This window comes from Myotis davidii, unplaced genomic scaffold (assembly GCF_000327345.1).
Source record: "Myotis davidii unplaced genomic scaffold, ASM32734v1 scaffold573, whole genome shotgun sequence".
In the NCBI taxonomy this organism is placed as follows: domain Eukaryota; kingdom Metazoa; phylum Chordata; class Mammalia; order Chiroptera; family Vespertilionidae; genus Myotis; species Myotis davidii.
This window is the reverse complement of record NW_006285997.1, coordinates 3,042,418-3,054,456: the sequence shown is the minus strand read 5'-3', so window position 1 is coordinate 3,054,456 and position 12,039 is coordinate 3,042,418. Positions and strand designations below refer to the sequence as shown.

The 12,039-nt window shown below is 39.4% G+C and overlaps 1 protein-coding gene across 3 annotated transcripts in view; it reads right to left on the bottom strand.

Moving 5' to 3' along the window:
• HERPUD2 (HERPUD family member 2) overlaps window positions 1-12,033 on the bottom strand; it is a 19,617-nt gene extending 7,584 nt beyond the window's left edge. For 2 of the 3 annotated variants that reach the window (XM_006757202.2, XM_015559706.1), the window contains exons 1-3: window positions 11,715-12,033; window positions 3,725-3,802; window positions 466-582 (exon numbers count right to left, since the gene is read on the bottom strand). In XM_006757202.2, the coding sequence (XP_006757265.1) occupies window positions 466-582; window positions 3,725-3,802; window positions 11,715-11,861 (342 nt within the window). In that variant the 5' untranslated portion in view covers window positions 11,862-12,033. The remainder of the gene's footprint in view (window positions 1-465; window positions 583-3,724; window positions 3,803-11,714) is intronic. The other variant, XM_006757204.2, reaches the window with a different exon arrangement.
• Between the last annotated feature and the right edge of the window lie 6 nt (window positions 12,034-12,039).

Below are 12,039 nucleotides of genomic sequence, written 5' to 3'. Positions count from 1 at the left end.
TTCCCTCTTTCCCTCTCTCTCCCCACTTCCTTTTTCTCTAAAAATCAATAAAAATCTTTAAAAATGAAATAAAATTCTTGACCAAGCAATCTACTTCAAGAGGATTTAGCATATTTAAAACTGAAATAAAGTAATCTACCTTGAATAAAATATACTATATTCAACACCTTATTTCTGAAATTTTACTGGCCTTGGAGTTTATATTATATAACATATCATAATCCTGTTTTCTTGGTATTTTAGTACTTAAACTCCTGACTATTACTGACCTGCATACAGGGGAACAGCCTTCGAGGGAAAACACTGTATAATGGACTTCTAAAAACAAGGTTTAAATCCCTAACTCAAAACACCATCTCACAACCCACAAGCTCCAACTGATCTGTTTTTTGTTTTTTTAATTAATTTTTAGAAGCAAAAGAAATATAATGAGAAATCATCATTTACTCCTCCCACACAACTCACAGAACTGCTGCTGGATGCCAACGCTTCGCGACCTTCTCTACTGCTGCTGGTCTTTGGAGAACTGGGAGGAGGAGTCCGGGAAGTACACACTAGATGGACCATATGATACTCATCTTGCTAAAAGTAAAGAAGGTCACATTGAAAGGGTAGTACTGGAAATGTACAGTCAAAATGTCAATAGCAACTAAGCTGAAATACTTGACTCAAAACTTAAGTTCCTTTCTGGCATAGCCATTTATTAGTAAGAAATCGTTGTCATTTGGAAGTAAATTTACCATTTTAGAATTTGGAGCCCTTCTGAATTCTACTTTTTCTCCATGCCTGGAAAATGGTCTAAACACTCAGTAATTGCTATACAAAAAAAACCGATTACTTTGTATACAAAGGAGTCTTGAAGCAAACAGTGCTGTAAAGCTGTGTCATGCAACCTATTATTTCAATATAAAAACATCTAGCACCTTAATATCAGAACGGCAATAGTCGCTGGGGCTTAGCCCTGCAAACTTTGAGAAGCAAAAACATTTTCATGACTTAGACTTTGCAACTATAATAAAGAAACTCAAATAATTTCACCATAATCTCATTTGCCTTAATTTTAGCAAGGTGATGTATAGGTGTGTTGTTTTTTTTAAGTCAAAATCTGGTTTTATCAATAATACTTATATTTAAGCCGGAACTGGTTTGGCTCAGTGGATAGAGCGTCGGCCTGCGGACTGAAGGGTCCCAGGTTCAATTCCGGTCAAGGGCATGTACCTGGGTTGCGTGCACTCCCCCAGTGGGGGATGTGCAGGAGGCAGCTGATCGATGTTTCTCTCTCATCGATGTTTCTACCTCTCTATCTCTATCTCTCTCCTTTCCTCTCTGTAAAAAAAAATCAATAAAAAAAAATAATACTTATATTTAAGTAAAAGCATATGTTTGAACTATATTCTATAAATATTTCATGTGTTTCCATAAACCTGTAACTATGAAGGAAAAAATTCTAGAAATGATTAGGAATGACATTTTAGCTTAGCAATTACATGAGTAGATTTATACTTAGGCATGAAGCAAGCAAATAAGACAGAGAAAGGAAAGAGAATAAAGAAGGGCAGAGAAGCACACAGGATAGCTCAGCAACTCATAAAAAGAAAAGAAAAAATGAAGTATGATAAAGGAAAGGGGCAGGAAGACAAGGAAGATGCCCAGTTGTGAGAAAGAGAAACAAAGCTACTGGAAACTAAGAATTTACCCACTGCCAACCATAAATCTAGAATTGTGCCGAATTCTGAGGTGAAGCCCAGAAAGGTAAGAGTCAGCCCCTCCCCATAGGAGGCTCATGAGACTGTTAGAAGATCAGACGCGTGCATTAGAGCACAATTAGAGAACTATGCGAAACAGTCTTCTGCACAGATGGAGGAGCACAAACTACCAGCTCTAGGAGCTTAAAGAAAGAAGTTAATGGGGGTTGCTAGTAGAATGCTAAGAGGAGGAACTTGCAGAGATAGTCTGATATGAGATGTGCCCAGTAAGGTAGACAGAAGGCACTCCTGATTTACAATATTCCCCCGTAGCTTCAAAACACAGAGCATTAAAAAGCATCAAGTATAAGATATTTGCCCTTAGAAACCTAGTTTCAAAGGTCATACTAATCAAATTAACTATAGCATTTGTTCACCTTTTGGGAATGTTCCTGTAAAACATTTTATAACTAAGTAGGTAAAGCTAATGGCAGCATTTAATTGAAAAAAAGAAGTGGTTCACTGACTTTAACAAAAACAGTTCAAAGATCTATTCATAATGTAAACATATTATTCAAAATGTTTTGTATAAGAGGCCAACAGTCCTTCGACTGAAACATTTTTATTTTAAGTCTTCTGGTCAGAAACCATTTCTGGCAGCAAGAACTTTTTTAAAAACAGTCCAGTGCAAACTAGCTATCTTTGGGTTAAAATAATAAAATAAACATCTACTTTAAAGAGTATACAGCAGCAATGTTTTTAAGCATAAAAACATGGAGAAAATGAACAGGTGTGCCACTAAGGATTTTTAGGGCAGTGACACTATTCTGTACGAGACTATAATGGTGAATACATGTCATTATACGTTTGTCCAAACTCACAGAATGTACACCAAGAGGGAGCCCTAATGTAAACCACAGGATTTGGGTGATAATGATGTGTCAATAATGTAGGTTCATCAACTGTAACCAATATTCCACTCTAATATGGAATGTTGTTGTGGGGGAGCCTGTGCATGGGGGGGGGGGGGGGATCTGTGTATGTGTGGGAGCAGGGAGTGTAAGTGAAATCTCTGTACTTTCCACTCAATTTTGCTATGAACCTAAAACTGTCTTTAAAAATAGTCTATTAAAAAGAGAGAAAACCTGCTGCAAATTCCACTATTTTTGAGAGAGAAAGAAGTTATTAAACCACGTTGGCAAACTGAAACTACATAGTTAAAATGAAAATGACAGCAAGAAGTCACACTGGCAGAGTGAAAACGTCATCTATCTGAACAGGAGGAATATGCTGGTATAAAATGTCTTAGTTTCCCTGATGCGGATAAACAAAAGGAGAGGATGCAGATTTCCTAAATCGGTCCAGACAACATTAAGAGTTAAGTCAAAGATCTACAGCAAAGTATCAAAGCTATATATTCACAACCAAAATGTAGCGTCACAAATGCAGAAAAGTTATAAAAGTATAAATTCCACAAATAATCATATTAAAAGTTTCCATTAAAAAAAAAAACAGTATTCCAGCTGATTATCAAAAAGCTACACTGAAATATATTTTAGCTCTAAGCACCAGCCTTCAAGGTTGCTAGCTGATGGCCCAATTGGGCTTCCTTCTATTTCTTGCCCTGAAATTAAACTCCTAACCCAAGCAACTTGTATTAAAATGTCATACAGTTTGATCAAAGGGGATATAGGAGAGGAGACTGTCCTCAGTGAAAATCCTGCACCACTCCTTGAACTCTCCACTCCTGCACTATTGGTACGTTGATAGAGTTTTCCTACACAAAATGCCAATCACCTGAACACATTATGTAATCTTAGTTAGCTATCAAACAGATATACAAAACTGCCACCTAAACTAACTGGAATCTATCATTATGTTTTTTACTTCCTAGCTCATGTTTACATGTTATGCTACCCAAAGGGTTGATTTTAAGTATCTGAAAACTGAACTGGTTGGATATTGATAAAATTTCAGAACAACTCTCCACTCACACTCTGACTGTGTCTGGTATCGAGTAGTGGTAGAAATCTGCTTACTTTTCTGAGAATGTCTTTCAGCTGCAGATGATCGGGAAGCAGTCTGCCCGAATACACCAATCTCTGATCCTTCGTCAACTAAGAAATGGGACAAAGAAAATAATTCAACTTTTCTAATTATACAAAATAAAGGTTGGGAATAACATGCCTAAATATGGGCAAAGTAAACTCCCTTTAGGCACAAATAAGCAGAAAACTGACATATTTTAAGAATTTTGTTTTTCCAAATTCCACTTAAGACATTAAGAGCTCAGCAAATGGTAGCATATTTATTATAGATATAATAGAGATAATTACCAAATTTCCAAATGACATTAACAAACAAAATTTGCCATCAGCAAACTTACTTATATGCTTTATCCTACTATATACAATCTCAAAATAAGAGTAACAATATTGGATGAAGTTTACCATGTCTTGTGGCTTTCTTCTGTCCTTACATATATCCCACTAGAAATACATAGTTGAAATATTGTTTCAAAATTACTTGGGATAATTCCTCTTGCAGTTATGTCACCATCCTGACATTAAGTTACTAAATTATTGTGCTGCCATTTAAGGATTACTTTTTTCTACTGAATTTTTTAAATTATATGGCAACAGAGTAAAAATTATAGAATGAGATATGTTCAGAGAGGTTTAGTTTCTGTCCCTGTTCGCTCCCTAATTTTTTAAAGTATGCTTTTATTTACTTCAGAGAGAGGAAGGGAAAAGGGGAGAGAGATAGAAACATCAATTTTAAGTTTCCCTTCCACCATTTCTTTTTAACAACACAACAAATCTGAATATAAACAAGTATCTCCCTTCTTTTCTCACATAAAAGCTAGTACACTCTACCTAATATTCTGTGCCTTGTCCTCCCACTTAGCATAACCTGGAGATCATGCCTCAGCAGTATTAGGATGTCTTCCCCATTCGTCTTGACAGTTCGCAATGCTCCATTACATAGAAATGCTACCATTTATTAATGGGTATTTGAGTAGTTGCAGGCTTTTGTTATTACTCACAGTGTAACTCATTCATACTATTTATTTCTGTACTCCCTCAGAGTATCCTGCAACATGGAGAACCCTAGTGGTCTTAATAAAAGCAATCTCGGTGGACAATAGGGTAAAAACTTATTTGGGATGGCTCTGAGAGAAAAGGAGAGGAGTACCGTTAGAAACACCTTTTAAAAGTGTAAGTCAACCCTGTCCCTCGGCTGGATTCCCACCACACTGGGTGTAAATCTAATGCCTTACCATTGCCAGACAGTCCCAGCAGATCTGGTTTCTGTCTCTCTCCAACCTCCTCTGATGGTATTCTTTCCTCCTCACTCACCAGCCAAACTGGCGTTCACTTAGCTCTCCAAAAAGCTAAGCTCCTTCCTGACTCAGACACCCTACCTGCATATCCTTCCCCAGCGCTTGCATGGCCATCTAAATTACCAAGCTGGAAACATCCTGATGGTGGTCCGAACAGGCAGAGAGAGAACTACACCACTCTAATGCACAGCTGCTTGACCAGCTGACCCCAAAACTCTGCCACCCACTAAGCAAACCAAGGTGAGGAAAGCTCGCGGCTAGTCAAAAATGCAAAGATAAATCCTAAATTGGGGAAAGACTTTTCTCTTTCTAAAAGAGTTACATATTATTATCTAAAGTGTCTGACTTCTCCACATTTAGTCAGACATCAAAAACAGATAAAGTACTATATGCATCCCTAATGGATTTCAAATATTCACAAGAGTTTGGTAGTTGACTTTTACAAAGTCAGCAATACTTTACATTTCTAGAAGTGACCTAGTTGGTATCAAAAGTTTAAATTTTTTATGTGAAGAACTAAATGAGTCTCTCATAATTATGCATGGCTTTAACAAAGCATGTCCTTAGTATATCCAACTTCAAAATAATCAAATAGCTCAGTAAAAGCAATCTACAACTTATATGTTAGTTCAAAGAATGATGACCAGAGTCCTCTGAGAGTGGTAGGTGTTAACATTTCAGTACTACTTGCATACAGCTGTCACAAGGGTCAAATAGCTTTGAAGAGCTGGTTCCCAAGACATGCACAAAACATCTTTTCTGTGGGAAATGAGTGCTGCGGATCTGTACTGGAACGTATCTCCCACTCCCACTAGATTCAGCCCACCTAAAGCCCCAGGAAATTCACAAACACTATAAATGGAAGCATAGTTTACCCAAACTGTCTCTAAACCTTATCTCCTTGCAACAACTGTAAGCAACACCAGCACACAGAGCTTACAGAAGAATTTCCTCTAGAACTCCACAGGGACATTCCCTGCTTAACTGTTTCCACTCACAGGCCAGGCACAAATCAGGTATAGATACAGCAGGGACTGCCAAAGTACATGCCTGCTATGGTTCACACAAACAAGCACTACCAAAGACGTCACCCAAGTATTTTTGCTTAAGATAGGGCAAAGCAATGTGCTTTGAGGTCTTAAGAGAGTATATCCCCCATCTTCCCCTCATTTATCAAAATCAGCAGAAGTAACCATACTCTAAGTTGAGATGCATTAGAACAGTATTAAGGTTATGCAACCCATTCACCTGTAGCCGTTAAATGACAAACCATCTAAACACATACACCTCTTTTTATAGTTCTTTTAATTTGCAAGCATACAATTGAGATGGCCAAGTCCCTAAAATTCAAATTCTACTATTATTATTAGAATAATATCTACATAGAATTCTATGAACTTGGGCAAAAAAAAAAAAGAGCTAATAATAAAACTTAACATCATAAGGTATCTCTAAGGAATAAATGTGATAAAACAGATAAAGTGCTCAGCAGAATATCTGGTACACACCGTAACCACTTAGTAAATGGCAGTTAATATAGTTAAATAGTAGTTAACTATTATTTAGTTATACAGCTATAATAGTTAAATAAAAGCATTTGAGGCCATCAAATGAGTATGTACTGCCCTGGCCGGTGTAGCTTAGTTGGTTGGGCATTGCCCCTGCACCAAAAACGTTGCCGTTCGATTGCAGTCAGGGCACATGCCCAGCTTTTGGGCCTGATCCCCAAGAGGGGCTCGCAGGAGGCAGCCGATCACTGTTCCACTCTCACACTGACGTTTGTCTCTTCTCCCGCCCTTCCTCTCTCTCTAAAAATCAATAAAAAAAAAATCTTTTCTTTTTTAAATAAAACCTTTTAAAAATTAGTATGCATTTATTATGTAAAGGAGAGAAACATAAACTGAAGTTCTGGAAAAATCCTATTTTAAAAAGCACCGATGCATGATTAAACAAACTTGTACTGTTATTTTCCCATAAAGACATTAGGAAAAGGCTACAAAGGAATTACATAAAACAAATTTTAACCCACATTCATTCGAAACTTTTAACTTTTCATCAGCCTTCACACTCAATTTAATAAAGTTTTAAAAATGTGAACTATACTATGTGACATGAAACCCTCTTAAACCTATGTACTAAAATTTTATGATAATTGTCTTATAATTTTTTTTTAAATGTGCATGGATTACAGCCCCTTTGAATCAGTTCAGAGGTGGTTAAGCAGATAAGATTTTTAAATGACCTGCCTAAATAAGATAATGGGGAATTACAAAATTAAGAGACATAACCTCAAATTATATTACACAAGCTATTTTCACCGATAATAAAGTCAGATGTCCATCTCAATTGTAGGCAATTTGGTTCTGAAATAGAACTTACACAGCTGGTTCTATTCCTGTTTTCTTTATTTCTAACAGCATCTCAGAGTGAAGGAACAATTTGAAAAACAGCACAAACCTCCCTAGCTGAGCAGGAAAGCTGGAAGGCCTAGGTAAGAAACTGACTGCTGTAACAGTCTGAAGCACCAAGACACAGGAAATCTACCCTGTACTGAGGGGCATGTTCGGCAGGCGTTCGACCTCAACACTGAAAAGTGGAAAGCCAGGCATACAAGCTCCAGGAAGGTTTGCATTCAAAACTGAATTCACTGTGAGCCAGGTCCATCTTAGTAATTATGTACGTATGAGAAGAGTAAAAGAATGAGAGAGATAACGAGAAAGGTGCCTAATGGGTTTAGAGATTCTTATTTTTCAAGTTTTCTCCAGGACAGTGCATTCTACTGGATAATATGGAGATCAACCACTTTGATATTTACATCTATAAGCTACATAGAAGTCTGAAACTACTCAGGTAAAAGGGGCCTTCCTCACAGGCAGCTTCACCCCTTCGTAGCAATTACCAAAATTTCAGGATCTCAAAATCTAAAGTCCTGAAGTGACGACAAATGTCTTATTAGAATAATATCTACATACACTATCAACATGAATTGGTACACTTCCCAGTTCTAAACCAATAATCAATACCATTCAAAGTTAAGCAAAACTCCAAAGAGCTCAATTCCATGTCTGAGGTTGTTAATAATGACTTTGTAATGTTTGCATAAATATGGCAACTGCCTTACTTCCAACCAGGAAAACACCTTCCCCTGTGTAGCCCATTATGGATCCATAATCTTTTTTACAATGTATTATCACACTAAGTAATCCTATATAATAAAAGGGTAATATGCAAATCAACCAAACAGCAGAATGACAGGTTCCTATGACACGCGATGACCAACAGGGGGCAGACACTTAATGCAGGAGCTGCCCCGCCCCCTGGTGGTCAGTGCGCTCCCACAGGGGGAGCGCTGCTCAGCCACAAGACGAGCTGACAGCTGGCAAGCACAGTGGTGGTGGTGGGAAGGATGTCCAACTGTGGCTTAGGATGTCAGTGGGACATCCCCCAAGGGCTCCCGGACTACTAAAGGGTGCAGGCCAGGCTGAGGGGGACCCCACTTAATACACGAATGTTGTATACTGGGCCTCTAGTAAAGTATATAAAGTACTTAGAATCAGTGCAACATGAGCTCTGAGAGAACAGGCTTTTAAAAAGCTTTCATCTTGCCTTAACCGTTTTGGCTCAGTGGATAGAGCGTTGGCCTGCGGACTCAAGGGTCCCAGGTTCGATTCCAGTCAAGGGCATGTACCTTGGTTGTGGACACATACCCAGTGGGGGCTGTGCAGGAGGCAGCTAATTGATGTTTCTCTTTCACCGATGTTTCTAACTCTCTATCCCTCTCCCTTCCTCTCTGTAAAAAATCAGTAAAATATATTTTTTTAAAAAAAATAAAAAGCTTTCATCTTATATGCTTAAAACTGTTACCAATGCTAAGAAAAATGTCCCTGTGAACAAACCTCTTCTTAAAACAGCTATACCTGGACCCTGGACCCTGGACCCGAGTTGACTGTTCCTTCCCTGTGCTTCTGCCACACTCAGTACACCCCTTTCTGTAACACCATTTCCATAATATTAGTTATTTTCTTTCACCTCTGTATCCCCCCACTAGACCTCAGCTTCATAAGAGCAAGGGACTCTTACCATGCCTTTCATGCTTGGCATACAGACATTCAAATGCCACATCAATAAAATCCAAATTAAAGTCAATAAATGAAGCCCAAGAAAGTGTGCTTGGGTGGGGGTAGTTTATCTGTTGCGAGTTTATTGAATTTAAAATATCCATGTGGAGATTATCTATGATTAAGTCAAGCCAGAATCTGTTAAAACTAGAATTTTAAGATTTTACACACTGTTGCTGAATCCCATTAATAGTGTGTAGACACATGACCTATCTCTGTAGAGATCCTAAGAGGAACAACTTCAAGTATCCATTCTTCTCCCTCCATCAGCTTCCACTTATTTTCCCACAGGCCACCGCCAACAGGGACCAAGGCCTTCCACCTACCAGTGAACCATCACACCCAGCAAAGAGCGGCGTTGACCAGAGGCGTCAACTCCTCTACCTCTTACTGGGGGACAAGTGCTTCTCCAAGGCACTGGAACCCCACTCTGCTGCCAAGCCCGCCCACCCCAGCAGGCAGATGTGCACAGAACCAGGCATAAAAATGACCTCTGTTAAACACCAAAGCGAACTTGAGACACTTACACACAGAATCAACGTTAAGTAATCACCGTGGGTGGTCCTAAGAACCTAAACTTCCTGTGTAATGTATTAAGTTGTCATGTAACATTGCTTATGTTGCAAAATGTTCTCTGTTCTAAATAACAGCCTGACAAAGAAAACTTTTGGAACTCCACTTCCCTAGACTGAGGACTACCTATGGCTTTGGGGTATTATTTAACAGTTGGTCTGTTTAACAACAGTGAAACTTCAAATTCTCATGTGATAACTAAGTTAGACTGTAAGCCTGTCAAGTCCAATGACCATACGAAGTTTTCAGTGAAGTTCTATGAAAATAAACACATGTGACTCCCCCAAGGCCCACCCACTCTCATTAACCCAGAAATAACCTTCAGATAATGCAATTCAGTTGGAGACGACTTGCTGGAGGAGGAAAAATGTCAGGTTTGCCACAAAACTAGGCAGTCAGGCAATTACTAGGTTGCATATCACGCTACAGCCTGCGAGAGTCTCCAGGCAGCAGGCAGATAAGGAGGGCGGGGTGTGAAGAAGTTTGTAACTGCTCTGTCTCCAGCAGCTGACCCGCCCAGGTGAGCGCTGGCAGCCTGCACAGGTGAGCGCTGGGAGGGCGCAGGTAAGGCCGCTTCACATTCCTCACTTAGAGTCTTCAAAAAAGAGAAAGTTTTAGAAAAGCAAGAACTCTTGGTTTATCAGAGTGCAAACCGAGTTCCTTTTGACTTGGTTTAATCATATAATATAAAGGACCTCACTTAAGTACATACTTGAGAGTATGTACTGGGACGTGTATTACTTAGGAACGGTATTCAGACTATGTTATGAACAGTACTATGGAAATCTATGACTTTAAATTCTGACTGTTCTGAAAAGCTATTTTCTACTTCGAAATTGTGCAAAAACGAATCACATGCAATAGGAAATCTTTCCTAAAGCATAAGTTTTTAAAACAAATTGTTACCCCTTGTGTAAACTTTAACTTTAAAACAAAAGATGTGAATAAATGAGAGTTCCAGTTAGTTTGTTCCAAGTCCTTAAATACCTCTGGGTTTTTATTTCCTGTATTAAAAATATTTGTATCACAAGGTGCTGACAAACACAGCTAATGCCAACTGAGAAATGTTTTTCTAAACCTCCTATTCTTGCAATAACCGCAGGATTTCTGTAATTCTTTCAGAAATCTAAAACTACACTTAGTACAGTAACGCCAAAACAGTCCTAATTCATCAACATCTGGATGTGGATCACATGCTTTCTTTACTTATCAAGACATAATTACCAACTATGTCCTTTCAAACCTACCTTTGGGGACAGATGGAGCTGTACTCTGTATTTTGTTTATTATCTTTGCAATATCCAGATATGATTCAGAATGGAAAACACTGCCACACTGATTTACAAGTGGCCAAATGAAGGGAATAAAAAAATGCACCAAATGGTGGAGGAGGTGGGAGAATTGTTCTCTTCCAAATCAGTGAAATGTCTGGGTCCTGGTACAGCAGAAAAATGAGGGAGGTAGGGAGGAGCAGAGGAATGTGAGTCTAAAACTCATACTTCTTTGCTTCTTAGAAGATATATACTAGTCTTGAACATGTAACTTTTATAGGGGTACATAACTTATTTCCAAGAAAAGAAACATTTGCTCTTCAACATTGGTGAGCAACTTCCTGGGCCAGTATTGAAAGTAAAGAGAAATTTTAGTCTAATAAGCCATAGCAGCTTTAACATGAATTGTAGTGACTTTTTTTTTTTAAAGAATGCATCTGTCATCCCATATTAGGTTGATGACTTTTAGTCCAAGGAAAATGGTCTTTTTTTATGCCTGCCTGCAATTCCTACGGCCCTTGATATCTCTGTAAACTCTTACTAATGACCTGAACCTCATCAGGAAGATACTGAAGGTGGTTCGGACACTCAAGAGACGCACAGCACACGACTTCGGAACGCACAAGACCTCCCAGTCTACCAGCCTGATGGGGGCGGGGGGTGAGGGTGGGGAGCCCAGGGCAGGCGGCTGCGCCGGCGGCGGGCCCAGCTGTCAGACACTTACTGGTTTGCTAGGGTACACGTTAGAGAGGTGCGTTTTTAGTTTCCCCACGGTCCAGTTCAAGAAGCAGCTAATGGTCTGGTCACTGTATTTCTGATTCGGTGCCTTAATGACGAGGGTCACAGGATCCTCCATCCCGCTCTGGTCCATGGTGCCCCCGAGGCGGCAGGGTGCAGAAGGGCAGCAGGTAGGAGCCCGAAGGAGTCGGTGCCGCCGGGATGGGGACGAAGCTAGTGGGTCTTAATATTGCGGGTCCAAGTCAGTCACAAGCGCACCGGGCGATGCAAAGGCCATTGCCGGGACCAAGGATGGGGAGGGGTGGCGGCGG